The sequence below is a fragment of the Protomyctophum bolini genome (genome assembly GCF_963924005.1).
Source record: "Protomyctophum bolini genome assembly, chromosome: 8".
NCBI classification, from domain to species: domain Eukaryota; kingdom Metazoa; phylum Chordata; class Actinopteri; order Myctophiformes; family Myctophidae; genus Protomyctophum; species Protomyctophum bolini.
This window is the reverse complement of record NC_137869.1, coordinates 9960649-9983171: the sequence shown is the minus strand read 5'-3', so window position 1 is coordinate 9983171 and position 22523 is coordinate 9960649. Positions and strand designations below refer to the sequence as shown.

At 43.2% G+C, this 22523-nt stretch overlaps 1 protein-coding gene across 2 annotated transcripts in view; it reads left to right on the top strand.

Moving 5' to 3' along the window:
* adamts10 (ADAM metallopeptidase with thrombospondin type 1 motif, 10) overlaps positions 1 to 22523 on the top strand; it is a 70458-nt gene that overhangs the window by 4423 nt on the left and 43512 nt on the right. For both annotated transcript variants that reach the window (XM_080770372.1, XM_080770373.1), the window contains exons 2-7: positions 1542 to 2039; positions 6919 to 7076; positions 7424 to 7633; positions 15021 to 15180; positions 15630 to 15832; positions 20249 to 20332. In XM_080770372.1, coding sequence (XP_080626498.1) covers positions 1946 to 2039; positions 6919 to 7076; positions 7424 to 7633; positions 15021 to 15180; positions 15630 to 15832; positions 20249 to 20332 — 909 coding nt within the window. In that variant the 5' untranslated portion in view covers positions 1542 to 1945. The remainder of the gene's footprint in view (positions 1 to 1541; positions 2040 to 6918; positions 7077 to 7423; positions 7634 to 15020; positions 15181 to 15629; positions 15833 to 20248; positions 20333 to 22523) is intronic.

Below are 22523 nucleotides of genomic sequence, written 5' to 3'. Positions count from 1 at the left end.
TTTAGAATGGCTCTCCCAGCTGGCCCAAACACCAAACACTTCGCTGTCTCTCTCTCTTTTGTTCCCCTGGGGTTTTGCACTGGTTTTTCTTTTACCTCCTTTTTTCTTTTCAGTAGGCAACTTGTTCCCCTGCTCTCGTCACCAAAAGGTTTCCCATCTGCTTCCGATTACCTTTGGCTGCAGTTGGTTAGCCGCCAGCCATCTGGGCCAGTGTGGCGTCTCTCCTCGCTCTTCACTCCCCAGACAGCACTGAAGGAGAGATGAAGGGAGAAAGAGGGATAGATGTGTGTGTGTGTGTGTGTGTGTGTGTGTGTGTGTGTGTGTGTGTGTGTGTGTGTGTGTAGGGGGGGCGTTAGAATGAGAGGGCAGACTTGCTGGGTGTGAGGGTATCAAAGGTTTAGATAGCTGACTCTGCAGTCCGTAGCTAGCCAGGAAACTGAAAGAAGCAACAAAAAAAATCATCTTGCATCTCAGTAGTTTTAATGTGCATCTCAGTAGTGGTAATCATGCTGCATTTATCTTAAAGGGATATTTCATCTACTCAGTCTTTAACACCCCAGACAGCTTTTAAGTTGCTCGATTTAGCATTTGGATATTTTATATTAATTTTAGCTGCCCCGCCCCCTTCCTATACAAACCCATTGTAACTTCTAACTCCTTTTAATCATGATAGATTCGAAACACCCATCCTTTTTTCTGATCCTTCTAATATGTGAGGGGGCCGTGGTTTTTCATTTACTGTTTTCATTTATCTTTAAATATTGTTTTTGGAAAAGAATGAGGAGGAGGACTACTCTGCTGCGTGACGGAGGAGACTAAAACATCAAAAACAATATTTAAAGATAAATTAAAGCCGTAAATGAAAAAAACCCTCACGTATTAGAAGGACAATAACAGTCACCAGAAAAAAGGACAGGTGTTTTCGATGAATCTATCAAGATTAAAATGGAATTAGAAGTTACAATGGGTTTGTATAGGAAGGGCAGCTTAATATCAGATATCAAAATACTGAATCAAGCAACTTAAAAACTGTCCGGGACCATGCGGTCAGCCTGCCAGCCAGCCAGCCAGCCAGCCAGCCAGCCAGCCAGCTAGCCAGCAAGTCAGCCAGTCAGCCAGTCATCAGTACCTCAAGCCCCGTTTGTGTTTTAAGCGCAGCTTTTTACAAGATCAATGGCATCCTTTCTGCTTCAAGTCTTTTCCGGTGGACATAAAATAAAAAAGAGAGCAGGGCCCCCTGGTTTGGACCTGCCTAGTTCTCCTGCATGGCTCTCAGTGTGTGTAAGCAGGGGGTTTGTCCTCGACAGAAGCCATGATTGATTAGCAGCATGAAAAGCATGGATGGATTCATTGGCCATTGACTCCAGACCAGAGACATTTATCTTGTCAGAGGACAACCACTTGGGTCAGGGGGGTCTCATGCTCTCTGTCTCACTGTTGCAGGCGTTCTTTTTCACTGCACACTACATTTATCACTCTCTCTCCTTCATTACCTCTTTTTCTTTTTGTTTCTCTTTGTTCTTTCTGTTTCTCTTCTACAGGGCCACAGAGATGAGATCTCCCCCGCAGTGCTGAAACATATAGAAGGCTACCCCCGTCTTCCCTCATCAGGACTTCGGCGGGACTCTCCAATCAGACTACAAGTATATACTACTAACTGGCTCATACTGTAACACAAGCTGTAGTGTCATTCTCTACAACCCCAGAGTGACGGTGCTTGTGTGTGTGACAGTGAATGAGCGAAATATAGATGCTAAGAGTGAGAGAGACACGGACAGAGGCAGATCAAGAGCAGAGCACCCTGTTCCTTCCAGTTGCAGCGATGAGTGCTGTGCTGTCTCACTGGTAGGCGAGGGGGCGTCCCACAGGGCTGGAGAAATGTTGGCACAGAGGCCCGGGGACCACTGCGCTGAATCTTGTTACTATAGCAACTACTGTAGTAACCATGGAAACGCTATGGAGGACCCTGGCCTGCACAGTCGTCATCGCCACGGTTGCCGCCAAGGTCACAGATGGTCACAGAGCTGAGGAGTCACAAGGTGAGAGGAGGCTCTGCTCCATAGCTGTTTTGAGACCCTTGGACACAGTTTGAAATTATATTGTACCCGTTGTGCCCGTCTGTCTGTGTCCCTTTTGTGCCCATATACTGTATGGAGGTCTCTGTATTTTGTCAGTCATTTACTTTTTATGTCCATATATGGAGATCCCTGATATCAGTATATGCCCATATATTGGAATGCCCATATATGGGCATATTGGTTTGGTGGTTCTGGATATCCGAATTACTCGACGTCGGGAACCACACCGCACACCCTCGAGTTTGAAGTCCATCAGTCCCATATATACACATTGGTATTGGTGAGCAGTACATTTGATAAATCTATTCAAATGTGCAGTGTACTAATACTGTAGCTGTGCTAAGTGCTTTAACAAAATGCCGACATGCCTGTGCCGAAAATAGGCGATCTACAAGTTCACCACAAGTGCACTACAAGTCTGTACACTTTGAGAGCTTTGTGAGGCTATTATCAGCGGGTGACACCATCCTATGATGGAGCATAAATCAGGCTTTAGCTACATTGGATTTGGTTACACACCACAACGTCGCAGCTCACTGTCCTGCTCTCTTGACCTTTCTTTCTGTTTGACTGTCTGAGCCACACTCCAGCCCGCCATGTCTCGTCTGCTGAACTTGAACCCTGCTGTCACAAATCACACTCTGTGCCTGAGACACGCGCCCGCCGGCCCGCCCACCATGCTCTTCTCCCCGTCTCTCTCTCCACACACACGCACACGCACGCACACCATAGCTGGACAGGCAGAAACCCCTAAAGGTACAGACATAAATACACAGAGTGTCCAAGACTTGTCATCCAGAACAGGGCTGTGATTGTGTATTTCCTAAACTTAACCTCTGACCCCTTCTAGTCATCTGTTTCCAATAGTCTGCTACAGTGCTTCCTTAAAACCCCACCACAGGGCCTTCCCATCAGGCTCACAGATCCCCTACAGACAGAGGGCCGCATTTACACAGGTATACTGACAGTACAGGTCTGATCTCACTGCACAGTAAGATCCTCATTGTTAATCTAACTCTGAGCATGCACATAGTACAGTTCCAAATGGTTCGTGTGTGTGTGTGTGTGTGTGTGTGTGTGTGTGTGTGTGTGTGTGTGCGTGCGTGCAACAGTTCAATATGACCGTGTTTGGGCTGTTCTGTTCATAGGCTTAGTATTGCATTGAATGGCCAGTCGCACTGAATAGATGCAACTAAATCTGTTTGGTAACTACTAACTAGATGTGAGTGCAATGTTCAATGTGCTATCAAATAGCAATTGGCTGACTGCACAAGTAAAGAACTGAGCCTGTGTCAAGTTGGACCAAGTTTTCTGCTGTCTTTGTCTCTCTCTCTCTCTCTCTCTCTCTCTCTCTCTCCCCCCCCTCTCTCTACTCTAAAGTTGACTACTATCCAAGCCCGTTATCTAGCCACAAATGGTAACCCCTTTAAGTCATTTTAGATTAAAAGACTCAAAAACAGCAAATGAATGGGAAAATTGCTAAGGGCATGAAATCCCTCTTGAGTGTTTGCTGGTCCACTTCATGTCCAGCTGTGAGCAGTATATTTGGCTAATGTCTGCATGTTTATTTAAAAAGAGCGAGAGGACAAATATGCAGACATGCCGTAGTTGGAAGTTTGTTCTTTTTTTTTCTCTCTCTCTCTTTTGCTCTCCTTATTGCTCTGCTTTGAAATAACACAATAATGAGGTAAGCCATCAAGGCCATGGCATTAAGTCATTTACTTTTACAGTATGTGTGTTGTTGCATTGGACTGAGGACTGAGTGCAATGTATAAATATATCCTTTCCCCAGACTCTATGCTCGGCTGCAGCGCCGTCTCATAACTCAGGAAGTCAATTGTCCTGGTCATGATGGACAGACAGACAATCAGTCTTTCCTTGTCCCTGTAATGACAGGCTTGCTGGCAGGCACACATGCCTCTGTGGAGACTTATGAGCAGGGGGAACTGCTGACAGGGCCCTATGGCGCTGCATGCAGGCAGTCCTTTAACAGAGATGGACATAGTATATTGGACTGGGAGCCAGCTATGGATGAGAGCTCTGCATCTGCATGCTCAGCTGGCCCATTCAGCCCCTCTGCCTTCACTGTTCCTCTGAGCTGCCCAGACTGAAGGCAGCTGTGGCACATCTGGGGTGGGGGGGGGGGGGGGGGAGGAGAGAAAAGAGTATGGAGGGAAACAGCCCTTTTCAGAAAGAAGCAGTGAAAAAGGCCACTGTTTTAATTTCACACTCTTAAAAAAGGACCTAATTAAAGGTTCCTGTGTTCTAAAACACTAAAATAAATGGAACCTCGGGTAATGCTTAATGATGGTTATTTTCTAAAAGGTGAGCCTTGCTCTCTCTGCACCCCCCCCCCCCCCCCTTCACTCTTCACATAGCAAATCATAATGATTGATAAATTATTCCTCCTCTCTCTTGGTCATTAGTTCAGAAGAAGTAGAGCTGTGCCATGTAGAGGTGGGTCTGAGATGGAAGCTGGGACTCTGGGAGGCACAGTTTTCCATCCATTGTATTTCCACTGTTTTTACTTGGTGATAACAGAAGCCCAGGGTGAAGCCCTAAAAGATGGGTGGGCACTCACCCAGCCCTGGGTGGCATGCATGGGATCATATTAATCTGTACGGGCCAGGGGCTACTGTATTGTACTGTACTCTACTGTATGTGACCTTGTCAGTCAGATTGGGAGGGCCCACTGTTAAATTTATCCACTGTTTTCCACCATTCTATGTTTGCTTTGAAGTCTGTTCAACTTGGAATGCTGACTCAGCGGTCTAGTGGAGTTCATATATTCGTCTCTGCAATCTTTTCTAGGTGTGTGAGCCATCGGCAAGCGAGGGCTGGGTGTTTTACTTGTGCACCCGCAACATTGTTTAGCAGTCGGGGCATGACACAATCGTGAACAATTATATGGAATAGGCCTACATTACCCTCTCATGTCTGTAGTACCCTGATGGAAAGCATGCTGAATAAATTCACTTATGTGCTCTACACGGCACTCAATTTGTAATTGTTCCTTGTAGTGAGTTCAATCAGAAAAGTGCTTTTATTTGCATTTTATTAGCATTCATTGCTGTCGGGAGGAAACTCAAACCACCTAACTCCATTTAGAAGTTTTTGATTGTTTTAGCATAAATCAGTACTATTGAATACCCTTTTTGTTATTTCGAAAATATTTAACCAATGGAAAGTAGTAAAAAACACTTTGGAGTGACAAAACAACTTAACTCCACTGGACCCTCAAACTGTCTGCTAAAGCAACTAACACCACCTTTCCCCCTCTCATGCATGTAATTGACAATATATAAAGTCACAACACCAACTTTGATGAGGCAGTATTGCTTGTTTTCAAAATATAAGGTTTTCTTAATTTCTTGAAAAATGCATATTTTTCATTTCCTGAAAAATGAACATTTTGGAGTTAGGTGGTTTCTTCCTGAGGCAGAGATATATAATAAAAGTGTGTTTTAATTCATGGTGGGTATAGACAAATCCATGGAGGGGTGCTCTGGGTGAGCTTAATGGTACAGATAGCTGAGGTGTACCATTAAGTAAGCTCACCTTAGTAGTCAGTATTGATTGCCTACACCCGGCCTACAGGGCAAGGCTCTGTGGATTCGTCTAAGGGGCCAGGCCAGAATTGAGGCATATGGGGCAGGGAGGTCGCAGTTGGTGGGGTGGAGCTCAGAGTGAAGAGGAAGGGATGAGAGCAAGGAGGAAGGGAGGTGAAAAAAAGGAGGAAGGGATGGATGGAGGTTGGGAGGGAGGGAGGGAGGGATGGAGGGAGGGAGGCCTTATGAAAGCAGTCAGTGGTGAAGCTCACTGGCTGTGCCAGGCAGCCACACTCATTAGTCTACTAGGCTTATCAGGTTGCCCTGTCTGGCTGCATTACATCTAAGCTGCAGGCAGGATAAATTAGAGTAATGGATTACACATCATTTTGGTAACTATTTTAGACATATATTTAGTTTTCATGTATTCGTTATATTATGGCTCATCTCACAATGTAGCTTTTGGGGCGGAATAGTGTGAATTGTGTTTTTGTGTGTGGGGTCTCATTAACTACTTCTAAGTGATGGAGGTGTACTTTATTAGAAGGTTCCCTAGCATATAGCTTTATCCATCTGTCTCTCAGCAGGAGATCTTCTCCTACCTCAAACGTTAGCACATTTTATTACAATACCACACTTTATGTGCTTCAAATTGTGGAGGCTGGTTGAAAATGTCTTAGTGGGAAATAAACTCTGGTCCGGTCACATAAAAGTAATGTAGAAGAATTTTCCTGGAGGATGTGAGAGATAGGTCTAGGAGAGAGGGGGGTTTGTAATGGTACTTAATGTTTATTTAAGCCAGACTTAGCTGTATACAGAGCAGTTCCCTGGTGCAGAGCTCTCCAAAGCTGTGGAAGGGAACTTTAATCTCTAGCTGTTTACCCTGTGCGGGGAGGGGCTGCTTGTCCTCTAAACAAGGCTAAAGGTTCAGTGAAAACTGCACTCATTTACCGGTGACCTTTCCCTGTTAGTTAGCTGTAGATGGCTGTTTGGAGCTCCGTGTATTTGGACAATAAATCTCCACCAGGACCTGGCGCAGTCTGGGAGAGACAGGAAGTATACAGTTTCAGTGAAACCATGGCAACGGCCCTTTGGCCTCATGGAAAAGGGAGGCTATGGACTGAAAAGTCCTCAAGATACTCCCATTCAGTGAATTATTTTCATTACACACTGTAATTAGCACTCAAATGTTTACCTTATGTGCGATCAAAGTAAAAACCTCAAAGTTGTGAGATATGTATATATATATATATATATTCTGTGATTTTTATCTCAAAACTTCTTCTCTCTAGCTGTGTTCCTGTCCAGCCTAGACCAGTATGAGATTGCCATCCCAGTGCAGGTGGGACCTGAGGGCCAAACCCTGGACATAGACAGTCCCAGACGCCTCTCTCAACACCAGCCCCATCGACGGATGCGCCGTAGCACAGAGGACAAGCCAGCAGACACTGTAATGAATTGAACTTCAAAATCAATTGATAACTTTCGTGTAAAGTTGATTCCAGCTTTTTTTTGTGTGTGTGTGTGTGTGTGTGCGTGACTCATAATGTGCCATATAGTGTCATCGTAAACCAGTGTCATACATATTCTGAAAACCTAGAGGTTGACACTCAGAAATCGGCTATTATGATCAAACTAAGAACATTATGATAGTGTGTAAAACAGAAATTCCAAAATTTGCCAGAGACAAGGCCTAGTCTTTGCCACAGACATATTTGTCCATGTATGGACATATTGATGACCTCTGAGTGTATAGGGCATTATAAAAAAAACCTCTCTTCCAAACAAATCCCTCAGCTCTTTTACCAGCTGTCAACACCACGCACCAGCTTCCTGCTGAACCTGACGCTGCAGGGGGGACTGCTGTCCAGGCAGTTCCGGGTTGAGTACTGGAGGAGGGGTCGTCTGGCTTGGAGTCATCCCTACTCCCCCTACTGCCACTACGTGGGACACCTCCAGGACCAGCCACACTCCAGCCGGGTGGCTCTCAGCAACTGTAATGGCCTGGTAAGACTTAATAAAACCTCACCTCTACTGATAGTTCTGTGCAGCGTGTAAGAGGTCTCTAGATGGGATCCAGAGATAGAAATGCCATTAAATTGGGGGTCCGTACTCCGTAGCATTAATGTGTGTGAAACTGGGGGTCCATGGAATTAATGTTTCGGAATCACTGCTAGAGCCGTAAAAATCCTCCCTTATGGGGGTCATTGGTATATGTTTGCACATGGGGGGTCCGTGGCCTAATAAATGTTGATTTGGGGGTCCTTGACACAAAAAAGTTTGGGAACCATTGCCCTAGGTTCTTTGAAACCCTGGTGAAATCTATGGACCGATCTATGGCTGTGTATTTGGAATACATGAAATGTATGTAAGCCCACAGACATTCTAGGGCTATTAACTTAGTTAGTTTAGTACTTGCACAAGCAGAGCGTTTACTTCGAGAGCTGTGTCCTTGTTGATGGAAAACCATCCTAATGGTTCACTGTGGAGTATGGTGAACACAATAACTACAAACTTAATTAAATATTAATATTTGCTGTATAAAAACATTGGATACTAGTAAAGATAAAGACACGCGACTATTCGATCTGGATTGCACAAAAAGGAAAGTATCACAAACAGGTTTACGAACTATACTTAATATAGCAATTGGTGCACAAGTGATGTTCACTACTAATGTGATGGTATCTGATGGATTAGTCAATGGTATCAGAGGCTTCGTTGAATATATTGACTTCCAGAACAACAGTGACTATGTTACAGTAAAACTCTAAGTTTGAAGACAAAGATGTTGGAGTCCAATAGTAGCTACAAAACAAATTACCCAGAAGCAGTTCCAATCTATAGCCTACTTGTGTGCAACACGCAAGTGTTGCGTGCAACACGCAAGTAGGGACTCGACAGAGTGCAGTTCTAGTTTAAAATGTATTTAGACGAATTCGTCATTGCAGCTCGAGCCAGCGCTGGTCCGTTGACTATCATTGCGCACGTTCATGTTATTGGGCCCATGACACATGAACAAATGTTTCATACGTGAACGTGTGCAAACGGCGCAATGATAGTCAACGACCAGCGCGTTCATGTTATTGGGGCAATCCATCCCAGAATGCACTCTGTTCCTACCCGGAAGGAGGAGTGAAATCTCATGCGCTTTTGAGCAACTTAATGCAAGTGGATGGGAGGAGGAATCCGGTGCCGTCTCTATTAATATACTCTAAGGTTTAACTGGAGAAGGAAAGCAGATCTACAAACTCACAAAGTGTCGTGGTGCGACAAGTTGTGATCGGCTATGTTCGATGCAGTGGCTCAGGGGTGTAGTGGCCGGATGGGAACCTTGCGGTTCCCGGTTCGAACCCGGGCTCCCCCAGAGTTAGTGTCGAAGTGTCCTTGAGCAAGACTCTGAACCCCTATTTGCTCCTGATGTGCAGGTTGGTGCCTTGCATGGAGTCCTCCGGCATCGGTGTGTGAATGGGTGAAAGTAATACACAATCTCTGCACCTTGGATAAAGGCGCTATATAAATGCACCATTTATGTTCACTAGTTTGGTTGATGGAAGGAATATTGGAGAGGTCACCATTTAACCAACTCGCCCCGGGTGTACTGCGGTCGACGTGAAGCCTGCGGAAAAAGATTTGTGGTGCCCTCTCCGGTTACCCTGGGGACTGACTGGGGATCGAGACATACAATTTGTCAATTTCTCGGGCTAAAACGTTTGGGAACCATTCTACTAGAGATATGGTTCAAATGACAGTACTGTAGAACAGAAGGAAAGCATGAGGCACTTGCACTGGCACATGGAATTGTCCCGGAGTGCTGGTCAGCTCACTGAGCTGTTAACATCCACAATTTAGCTTTAATCTCAACCCAAACACACCAGGAAGTTTCCATTACAGCAACATGATATGCAGCAAACAGCTGGAGAACACTCTGTTCCTACTCTTAATACCTTAGCTCAAAACGTAGGAATAGAAACACAGGCAGACATTCACATTCATAGCAACTGTGTGCTTCCGTGTCAAACAAAGAGGTGTAATCAACTAATTAGTTCCATACAAAATCTTTCTTTAGGTCATGGACTGAATGGTGTTTATAGCAATAAGCTTCTACATGTCTCCCCGCAAAATAGGTTGCTGTGAATATGACGTACATTAAGGCGCTTATGACGTATCTTCTGCTATATGGCAATGGCTGATTTCCTCTACCAAGGTGGCCCTCAAAATGGTACCCCATAGATCCCAGATAACAGATTTGTTGTTCTACCCATAGAACTTCTAGTGCAAGTGTCTTACTCTGAGCATTTCTTTAAAATATATGTTTATTGGTAGAAAGTTTCAACAAGTTAACAGTTTGAACATACAATTTCTTTCCATTTTCTCTCTCCCCCCATCCCTCCCCCCACAGTTATCGTCATCATTTTTCTCCCCCTTTAAGACAATATATAAAACAAATTATAATAATAGAGTACAGACACAACAAAGAAAGAAAAAAAGTCCAGTCCAAATCAGACCAAGTGTACACAATAGGACACAAACATTTTATTAAACACAGATGACATAACAATATAAAATAGAAAAAGTGCCCCTCGGGGGACAGGTCTCCACCAAGCTAAGTCAGGTTATGGCCTCCTGGTGGCGCTATAATAGGCCAATGTGAAAAGGGTGCCATTTCTTCATACGCCTTTGATGGCAATTGGATGATTTGAGGCATTTTGTTCCAAAAATGTGTTTTGCAAAAATCAACCTGTTGGTGGCGCTATAACAGGCCAATGTGAAAAGGGTGGGATATATTCTTCAGCCTAGTAAGAAAATGTGTGAAAGATTTCACGTAAATTCCATGCTGCGTTCATGATTTGAGGCTTTTGTTCAAAACGGGGCAATCTTGCAAACTGTGAAAGCCAATTATAGCCAATTAGGATGGAATATGAAATATCGGACAGATCCGACTTGAGCACATGACCATAGAGATACTGTGTAACGATTTGTGAGATTTTTACAGAATCTGGAGGAGTAATATCAAAAAATGTGTTTTACAAAAGTCGGCCTCCTGGTGGCGCTATAAAATGCAGATGCGGAAAATGCAGGTTAAAGATTTGTCCTTGGCCTCTAGGGAGTGTGTATGCAGATCGGTGCAGTTTTAGGTAAACATTTTTAAAAGCTGCCTCATGGTGGCGCTATAACAGGCCGTTCTGGAAAATGTGGGGCAGAGGTTCATCGTTGGCATCCAGGGAGTGTGTGCGCAAAGTTTGGTATCGACCGGGTTAACGGTGCCGGAGATTAGCTGGTAACAGACGGACGGAAGGACGGACACACACACACACACACACACACACACACACACACACACACACGGACGGAGTGCAAAACTCTCTCCCCATGCCTTCGGCCTGGTGGAGACAATAACAACAAATAAATAAATAATAATTACAATTATGAGTTGGGTTATTCGAGTTCAAGAGATAGTCACAAGTTATGTTAGTAAAAATGTAGTTGAATCGGAATGTTGTCATACATCACCCCCTATGAATGATATACTCCTTTATAGATAATTCTATCATTATGAGAAATCATTATGAGAAAGCAAAAACAAACGCATAGTATTGTCTCAATTAGTCTGTCGAAGTACTCTCAGATTCTCAAAATAGGTAATAAATGGTTGCCAGCTAGAAAATAACCTTTCTGTTGAACCTCTAATTGTAAACTTTATTTTTTCCAATTAAAAAAACCCCATAATATCCTTAAGCCACATAGCTATAGAACAAGGAGTTGGGGATGCCCATCCCAACAATATTCTACATCTTGCTATCAGTGTGGCAAATGCCACCATATTAGACTGTTTTTGGGTTAGAAATTCAAAATCTGATGGTACCCCAAAAATAGCTGGGGTGACGGCTCCAAACGAACCTCAAATATTTTAGTCCAATAGTGTACCAGCTTGGGGCAAGACCAGAACATGTGTGTGTGTGATTAGCTGGTGAGAGAGCACACCCATCACATTAATCAATTTCAGGATATATTGTGGCAAGTTTAGATTTGCAGTAATGAAGTCTATGAAAGACTTTGAATTGGCCTAGTCTAGCACATGATGATGTGTTGACTCGATCAATAGCCCCATCCCACCATTCATCAAGAAAGGTTTCACCCAACTCGGTCTCCCACTTATTCCTATTCTTGTCCATAGGGACGATGTTTAATCTCATAAGATATTGATAAATCACTGAAATATGGCCCCTCTGAGCATTTTTAACCACATGAATCTTAGTCCCTATTCTCGGCATGTCATAATAGGTGAAAAACACAGATCTCCAAGCTCACAATGCAGCGACGCTCTTCAGATTTTAAATCGGCTGTTTTTGGTGAAGACATTAAGGAGGGGACCAAAGACCAAATATTGACATTCAAAGATGTCAATATTAGTTAAAGCTACTATTTTGATATGGTGTCTTCTGGTGTGTGGCACTCTGTCCTGACTCCTGAAGGTTGTCAGGTCAGGGAAGCAGAAGATATTTTGGCGATTTTCTGCCCTTATTTGATACTAGTACTACAGTGGTGACTGACAGGAAACAGGGAAAAGAGTCAGGGAGTGACTCCCTGCAAGGGTCTGCTAGGCTCGAGAATCGAACCCACTGTATCAGAACCTTCATGGTACGCACCTTAACCACTTGGCCATCGGCACCCCCAGGGAACCATTCAAATCTCTAGTAAAACACCCGTTTAATTAGAGGATTATCAGGCCATTCCCATCAGCAGCTGCTTCCTGTATTGGTCACAACTCATAATGTCATCTCAGCATGCCACAGCAGAAAGCTGGAACTGTTTATTGTCACCAGGGAGATTCACGTTTCGGGGGGAGTGGGGGACGCAAGGATTTTATTGTATTCATAGTTGCCGGCTTGCCGCTGTTCTGTTCTTATTCATAATCATACCAAAGTGGCAGCTCCACATTAGCAACTGTAAATACAGCTGAGAATTAGATATGTTCACAGAGCGTTAAGAAGCTGCACACGTAATTACTGGTGGTCAGACCAGCATGAGTAAATTCAGCAGGGAATGGGCTGTGTGCCCAGGGGAGCGTCACTAATTTTATTATGGGATTAGGTGCACTTTGAAAGCTCGAGGCGGTGAGTCAAGGGGAAACACTCGCTCTGACCCCAGAGATTGGGACCAGAAGATCTAAACAGTGGAAGTGTTACTGTATCTCTCTCTGTCTATTTTTGCCTCTACAATTGTGTGTATACAGTGCATGTATTTGTGTGAGAGTGCAGGAGTCCTGAACCCCTTAAAGATCATCTCCCACAGAAGAATTTAAGTGACATTATAGAATTTAAGCACTGTGTTTGTGATGGGACATTCTGAAGACAGAGGCTGATACAATAATCATATCACATAAAATGATCAGATTGTAAATTTCTCACTCTCTCACACGCATCGTCTCCACCAGGCACCAGGCGATAGCCTGACGGAGACAACTCAATCTAACTCAATCTTAAGAGTTTGTGTATGGATTGGTGCCCGGAAATTCATGTGAAGTTGTTGGTAAAACCCCAAAGTAATTGTGTAGTTAATTCATAGGCCTTGTGTTAGCTTTATGAGTTAATTGAATTACCAATTGCCAAATTCTTGGTATGTCTCACTTCCTACAAAGGAGAAGAGGCAGGTAAAGCGCCTCAGTCGAGTCACAGCGGCAGTAGTGGAGAGGAGCGGTCGATTTTAAATGGTGGCCAAGGGCTGAAGGGTTTGGTGATGAGGATTACAATGATATAAAGAAGCAATACATTCAGGAAGTGATCAGGACAATTGCTATGTTATGGAAGGAATGAGAGCGAAGGTAAAAAATATTGTCAAAGTTTTATTGAGAACAGATTATAAATTGTTGTAGATTAAAGTTTAATCTACAACAATTTATAATCTGTTCTCAATAAAACTTTGACAATATTTTTACCTTTCGCTCTCAAGAAAATTTTAATTCATATCACAATGTTTAATCATTAAACATTGTGATATGAATTAAAAATGTCTTTATAGAAAACAATGCAGTTGGGAAGTTTGTAGAGAAAATAGTTGGTAGTTAAATCAGTGAAGGTAACTAGGAGCGGGGTAGTAATTATATTAAAGATAAGTTTTGCCGGATAGGACAGTTGAGTGTGACAGGTATAGAGAAATTGGGAGTGACATGCAGCAAAGGTCGCCAGGCTCGGGAATCGAACCGGTGACCTGCTGTCAGGCTGCATTAGAGCCTATATATGTGCGATAACCACTAGGCCTTCAGGCAGCACCCACTGGTTAGACATTATTGAGTGCAACAATAGTCGTACAAGGCGATGAATATCGATGCATTTCGCCTGTGTGAGAGGGGAGGAAAAAGACGAGGGGGTAAGAGGGTAATAAGTGGTGTATTTTGTAGTTTAGAAGGAGTATCTGAGGCAAAAAGGATGACAAGATAATGAGAAGTGGGGCGGGGGGATACCAAGAAGAAAGGAAGTAAACTTGAATCAATGTGGAAAGAGGAGTGTCATGCAGAGGCTGTGAACGGAGTGGGTGAGAAAAAGGAAACTATGGCAGGACAACATGAAGTGGAGGTAAAGGAGCGAAACATCTGTTTGGACAAGAGACAGTTTTTTATAGCCACGGGGATCAATTGTGCAGTAGAAATACAGGAAAAATCTGAGAGGATAAAAATGGTGGTGGACACAGTAAGGAGATATTCCTCGATATTGAGGATATAAGTGGTGAAGACCTGGACATTCTGAGGGAAGGGTTTGTGCCATCTCAGACCAGTGGGTCTGGGAATTAACAGAATGGTTTTTATAGTATGCATGAGAGCACTTCAGGGGGACACTGTAGTGTAATAGTTTGCACGGTGAAGAAGATAAGTTCAGTAGGGGGTGGTCATTTCAGTCATTGGACTGATGCACATGTAACAGCCCCGAGGGAGAGCTACCAGGGCCCCTTTGCCTGTCTGGGTATTGTTGCCTTCATATATATATTTTTTGATTTTTTTTTGTCAATTTATCATTTCTGACTAGGTGCACTGTAAATAGCTGCACAGGACTGTTGGTGTTTGGAGTTGAATAAAAAAAAGCCAAAAGTGCATTCTTGGGCTCTCGTCTACATTTTTGGCTGGCTGGACATTTCTTTATGTGTCTAGCGATAACTCAAGCAGTTATGAACAGATTTGCACAAAGCGTGGTGGAGAGGTTGGTCCTGGCCTAAGGAAGAAGTGATACATTTGTCATGCTGATTGGCTGCAAAAGGGCATGGTAGCTATGCACAAAAATGTGCATAGCTTCTAAACAGAATAATATGACATCACAATACTATAAATGTCTGTGATCTACTGAGCACATTTTATAGTTTGTATTATTTGTATGCTGATGGCAACGATTCTATTCTGCAGCAGGGGGTGATCGTGGCGGGGGGAGAGGAGTATATTATTGAGCCCCTGGTCTCGCCAGAGAATCAGACCAAGACGGAGAGGGGGGAGGAGCGCCCCCATGTGGTTTACAAGAGGTCATCGCTTCGTCACCAGTACATGGACCAGTCCTGTGGAGTTATAGGTAGGGTGGAGTGATATCCACATATTGGTTTTCTTCTGCACAGTTAAGAGACAGAGGTAGACTGGTGGTATTTCAAAACCCTAAACTGACTGCTGAGGTGCCTTTTGAGCAAGGCACTAAAACCACTGCAGTAGCCAGCAGTCGTAGTTACAGTAGGTGTAACTGTCTGTGAAGCTACTGAAAAAGAGGAACTATGGTCGGCCTCATCATATTAATTTGTTATAGTGTGTTCATGCAATTAAAAACCAAATGCAAAAAGGTAATGTCAAAGAAAGCGTTTCGACTTCAATCTGGCTATATGACTGTTCTTTGTTGTGGATCTCCAAACCATATTTGTACCATTTGTAACCCAGGAGAGCCTTCAAATGTACCAAATTGTACAAATGTGTACATACATACACTCAGGATTTTACAGTGCAGCGTGTACTGTGTATACATCTGGTCCTCAGATGAGAAGCCGGGGAAGGGCATGGCATGGTGGCAGCGCACTCTGAAGACGCCGCCCCATCAGGTGCCCCGCGGCCAGCTTCCCCTGAAGCGATCAGTGAGTCGAGAGCGATACGTGGAGACTCTGGTGGTGGCTGACAAGATGATGGTGGGCTATCATGGTCGCAGAGACATCGAGCAGTACATCCTGGCGGTCATGAATATTGTAAGTTTCACCACAAAAAGGAAGCATACACTGTGCATTAACAAAATAATGTGTTATTCATATTATTTGTGTCATTGAAGTCTGGGGATCCTGAATCTAACAAAGCTTTGCCCAATAGCGGCACATGGATCTTGGACATCATAAATGGCCAGGCTATGACAGAAGTCATCTATGATGTGTCTATGACGTATGACTCCATATTTGGGCAAGGTTTCAGCCTGATTGGACATCACTTCCATAGACAGTTCGGCTTGCCGATGAGGTCATCCAAAATGTTAAATATTTAAAAAAGTATTAAAAAAAATCACACCCGTGTGAAGTGAGGGTCGCTCTTATCGTACATCATCCAATAAATAAATGAATATACTTCCTCATGAATTAATTGTCAACTTATGTTATTATCTTTTAACCATGATGCAAAAGAATTAAATGTATTTAATGATATACACACACACACACACACACACACACACACACACACACACAGACGTAAATTCTCTCTTCTCAAATGTGACACGTGTTGTGAAGAAAAGCTGTATATAGGAGGGGCTAGTGCCCCTCAAAAAGTGGAAAAAGCTTTTTAAGGTACCAAGTTAGCTTGCTGTGTGCTCATCAGTCCAGCGCAAGATGCTGGACTGATGATGCAAGATTAGCTCCGGACAAACACAGACAGGCAGACAGACACACGCCTGAGATGTGCGTGCACCTCCTGACCACTTTAGCAAATACACGCACACATACCAGTGGTCGGCAAGTAAGTTTGGCCTTACTCCAGTCGCTCTGGATTAAGAGCGTCTGCTAAATGCCTAAATTGTAAATTGTACTCCAGTTTTGGCTTCACTGCACTGCACTGCACTTATTTTACTTGTGTATAAAGTTCTCAATGGTCTCGCACCTTCCTACCTACATGACTGCCTGCCTAAATATGTCCCAAACCGCCCCCTAAGGTCTTCATGGCCTGCTCGCTTTTCCTAAAAAAATGGCAACTAAAAAATACGGGGAAGCAGCTTTTTGCTTCTACGGGCCGTCGGCATGGAACAAGCTCCCACTGTACAGAACACAGTCAATGGCTAATTTAGACACAAACAACGTTACAATAATAAAACATATTGTTATGTATAACAATTTATGGAAAAGCTACTAATCAAATGTTACAGGTGCACACAGAAATGCTTATGTAATCCTTTTTGTCCACATCCTTGAATGTGACATCAAAAAGTTTCAAAAGGACATTTCATCTGGAGACAGGGAGTCATACATATTTTAAGGCGAAACACAGTTTTGGTTTGTGTCTTAAACTTGAGAAGGTTTTCATCCAAAAGTCTCAAGAGGACAATTGACAGTGAAAAATATAATTAACAATTTGTTTCCTAACCAGAGCCATGCCATAAAAACGGTGCGTATCTTAATTATCTGATAATTACTCACTGCATAAAACATTTCATGTTAAAACAAGTTCTCCTGCCAAATGGTGTGAAACAAAGCAGCATCTACTGTGTTTTTGAGCCATACTGAGAAAGAGAGGGGATGTGTTGAAGGATGCAGATGATGTATTGCTTTTAGTGCTGCTTTCCCAAGTGCTCAAAGAGTTGTACTCCGTGAGAGGATACACATCATCATCCACCAATGAATTATGGTGTGGTTACTTGGCTTACTTGCAAAACAAAGGAATGGCATGTGGTCAGCTCATGAACATTCGGAGGAGACTGGGTATAGACTTGTGGACATTGTTGGCGACAACAGGAATGTCTGCGGAAACACAAATACGTTTCAGAATAAGTCTCTCTTGCATGCAAATAATTAATAAGAATGTCCATTAGTACAATGTCTTTATACTTTTTATACTGAATATTTGAAAATAGGCAATATATTAGACGACAACACATTGCGACGCATTTTGTTAGCTTAGAGATAATCTATCAGTATACCTGTATGCGCATATATGGGCATGCTCCATTTTGTGCCCATACTGTATGTGGAGTTGTTTGCACCTGATGCCATGATGTTTAGGTTAGACAACACACCCCATATTTGGGCATTGCTGCATTGGGAACGCCTTGTATGGACGGTTATGATTATGACTGAGTCATAGTGACATGAGTTTGACAATGCGGTCCGCCGGGTTCACCAGATGGCCGGCCGGCCCTTCCATTAGCCAATTTTAATATAGGATAATCATAATGACAGGGTTAAAGAACGGCTTCTTCCCCGTAGACTGTAGAGAATTGTTCTGACACACATACGTATGTGTAAAAATAGTTCAATATAGACCGTAAGCCAACAAGTGAAGTCATGCACGCCTCAGCCAAGTTTCGAATGGAAGGCTTTTGATGTTGACCTACATGGGCACTTCAAATACACTACCCAACATAAGATCAAATACACTACCCAACGTAAAATCAAATACATAACACTACCCAACATAAGATCAAATACACTACCCAACGTAAGATCAAATAAACTACCCAACGTAAAATCAAATACATAACACTACCCAACATAAGATCAAATACACTACCCAACGTAAGATCAAATAAACTACCCAACGTAAAATCAAATACATAACACTACCCAACATAAGATCAAATACACTACCCAACGTAAGATCAAATAAACTACCCAACGTAAAATCAAATACATAACACTACCCAACATAAGATCAAATACACTACCCAACGTAAGATCAAATAAACTACCCAATGTAAAATCAAATACATAACACTACCCAACATAAGATCAAATACACTACCCAACGTAAGATCAAATAAACTTCCCAACGTAAGATCAAATACACTACCCAACGTAAGATCAAATAAACTACCCAACGTAAGATAAAATAAACTTCCCAACGTAAGATCAAATACACTACCCAACATAAGATCAAATACACTACCCAACGTAAGATCAAATACACTACCCAACATAAGATCAAATACACTACCCAACATAAGATCAAATACACTACCCAACGTAAAATCAAATACACTACCCAACATAAGATCAAATACACTACCCAACGTAAAATCAAATACACTACCCAACATAAGATCAAATACACTACCCAACGTAAGATCAAATACACTACCCAACATAAGATCAAATACACTACCCAACATAAGATCAAATAAACTACCCAACGTAAAATCAAATACACTACCCAACATAAGATCAAATAAACTACCCAATGTAAAATCTAATACAACGTCTGGGTTTCCGAGGCTACTGATTTGTAGTCATCAGGCAGGAAACCACAAACGGAATAAGAACTACCCAAAATAATTGCCTGTGATGCTAATTGTAGGGCCTACACAATAAAATAGAATTTCCCTGTGGGATAACAAAGGTATAAAGACAGAGGTAAAGATATAGTGAATAGTCCCTGGAAAGTACACTCACATTATATTTATTTTGTATTTTAAAAATGATTTTATTGGGTTATTCCGGTTGTGGTTTCCTGCCTGATGACTACAAATCAGTGACTACAACATAATGTAAGTTACCATCCGCTTCCGACGGGATCATAAACCCGAAAAGGAATGCTTCCCAGGCTAGCTTTCTACCATTCTAGCTGTATTTTGGGGGGGAAGGGTGGGGAAAATGGAGAAGAGGCGACATCTATGAAACAATTCAAGGCCAACATGTATGTTGGGACAGGATTAATAGGCTGATTCATGCATACATGTGTTTTGGTCTGGATTTCTCCCTTAATGAGTGCTGCAGTGTCTTACTTAATATATTTGTGCCAATAAGGTTAAAAAAATTGCTCACCTACAGACATGGCTTGGCCTCTGTATCTTTATAAGCTATCACTTCAGTGTCAGCCAGTCAGCCAATCATTCAAATCTAAACACACTCGTGTCTGGACTTCATGTGCCTTTAATGAACGGCCTGTTCGCTGTGACAAAGCAGGTTGTATCCACCCAAAACAGACCCCACTGCTGACTCTCCAGAGGGGACTCATGGAAAAGTAGGCCAAATTACACCACAACCCACAAATAATGACAAGTAAATGAGTGGATCTTTGGTGCTAGCCATGGCAATAAGTGTCAGGTCAAAGGGTTGCTGCTGTGTCTGCTCTTTCTAAGTCTGCTGTCCTTGTTTTCAGCTATTGGCTAGCTTGTTTACAGGTTTATTTTAAGACTCACCTTTACTTAAGTTATGCATCAAAAGGGAACCTTTTTATGGACATTCCTTTTTCCTTGTGTAAACCTTTTAAAGGTTTTTATTTTCCTAATTCCTAGTGCCAGTTTCTTTATGAAATTGATTCACTTCTTGCATTAATATACGTAGTAACTCTAAAGGGAGTACAAATGGAACCAAATTGACACATTTGTATACTCAGAGTTCAGAGTTGAATCCTGTCAGCATCAGCTCTTCTTTTTAAGACTGGCCTTTTCTTGTTTCCCTGGAGGTCAGGTTGCCAAACTGTTCCAAGATTCTAGCCTGGGGAACGCAGTCAACATAGTGGTGACACGGCTTATCCTGCTAATGGAAGACCAGGTAACCAACCATCACCCTGTGTTTATGCTGTACTATACTATCACCCTGTATTTATGCTGTACTATACATGCACACTATAACATCACCCTGTCACGATCTGGTGGTGGTGGTGGTGAGTACCCAAATGCAGAACAGCCAGGCAGAATAGTGTCAGGAATTTAATACGGACTAAACAAAGATGCAACACGAACAATGATCCGACAAGGACTGGCTGGGGAACAAGACTAATATACACAATATACACACGTATTTTATGGTCCTCGGTGGAGGGAAATTACTTTCACTGCTTCACCTGCGAAGCACTCGTTTCTACACTATTCCATCATGAGTGTGTACAACTGGAACCAAATGGACCTGTTAGGGTCCATATGTGTACACTCTCAGAGTTACAGATCCATGGGTCCATTTGGTTCCTAACTATTCATCATAGCTGGGGGACCCCCTGGAACTCCCTGAAGGACCCCTGGGGGTCCCCGGACCCCACTTTGGGAACCTCTGTGCTACACAGTATATTTCTATCTATCTTTGAAAAATTAGAGATAGATATTTGCAAGTTTAACGGAATTAGAGACGGGGAGGCCCGGGAGGTGGAGGAGCGCTGCCCGGAATGGTGTAGAAACGAGTGCTTCGCGATTCATACACGTAGCGAGCCGCAGCCAGTGACCTTCCAATTCCCAGACAGCCTCTCTACACACTCAGCTACCCCTAGAAGTGTAAGAGGCAAATGGACAAGGGAGAGAGAATAGGAGAAGAGGAGTGAGAAGAGCGAAGAGAGAGGAAGATGGAGGGCAAGGAGAGGTGGGTGGAAAAATGTAGGATTAAACAAGGGAAGCGTGCAGGAGTAGGTAGCAGGAGCTGAATGACTGCCCTGCTTGTTGCCGAGGCAGGCGGTGACCCCAGTGACCGTCGCTATGACGCACATATGGGCCTCAGAAAAGCTTGTTTAAAAATATCAGTATCTACGTAAATATGAAGTGGAGGCCAGCGGGTGGGGTGAGGGCTTCTCTGAGGAAACCAGTGTTTTCACCAACCTCCTGCCCCCACAGACGTCCACCACCCGGATCACATTCATCCATAGCCACCGATGTCTTACAAAAGATTATCTTTGGGATATTTCTGCTTCAGCAGGCAGAGTTCTGTACCGCAGAGACAGGAACAGGGTAGATAGGAAACGGGGATGTGATGCTCCCTAGTCTGCTAACCTTCGGAGCACCACAGGAATCCGAATAAACCAATACTTTCCCCTGGCTCTGGGCCGTAGAGACATTGTACGTTTTTTACAGAGTCCATCCTCTGTCAAATTAATTATTCTTTTGAATAATATGAATCCATGAAGAGGGACATGAAGTCTAAAGTCGGATTCCACAGCACCGACTAAGCCAGGAGTGGAACTCGTTCAGATACAGTACATATTACTATACTAATATCTAGTACGTATTACCAGTGGCGCAAACTATAGATGACGGAGCAATGCGGCCAACTGGCCACTGACCTCGGTAGCTGGCTATTTAACAGCATGTGGTGAGACTTGGCAGCAGGTTGGGGTTACCCACTCCATCTCAATGTTGACCTAATAGGACCTCAACAGATGAATCATACTGTATTAGAGGGGGCATTACAGGGCCTTGAGGTTTCCTCCATAGCTGTCCTATTAGGGAACATTTGTGATTCATACAGTTCGTGCTGCCTAAAAATAAGCCCTGTAATTTGCCCCCGAGATCCGGTCGTCATCTGACAGCATAGAAAAGGAATAAATAAATGCCGGGATCATTAGCGGCAGGCTGTATTAGGTTGTTATTCTTACTGCATGGTCTGCTGAGGCTGAGGTTGGGACGGGATCGACAAGTAGTCTGTCCCTGTGCAGCTCTGCCATTGGTTTTCCAGGTCTGAAAACAGCAAATGGCCCCTGGAAGACAAAATAGGGCCAGCAGCAGGCCCAGAAATGAGCGACTGTGGGATGAGACAATTACTAGTTATGTCACCGCATGCATTCCTCGGTTACGAGTTCTAGCCAGCTGTGGCCAGCGCAGCACTCCCTCCACTTCCCCCTGCTCTGCCAACTCTGTTATAATACTACACACTATAATCCTCCGTGCTAACTTAAATGAACACTGGATTTTACCATGTAGAATCTGTCCATTTTTACACCCACATGGTTAAATTAACACTGTGGATTTTATTTTATTTCATT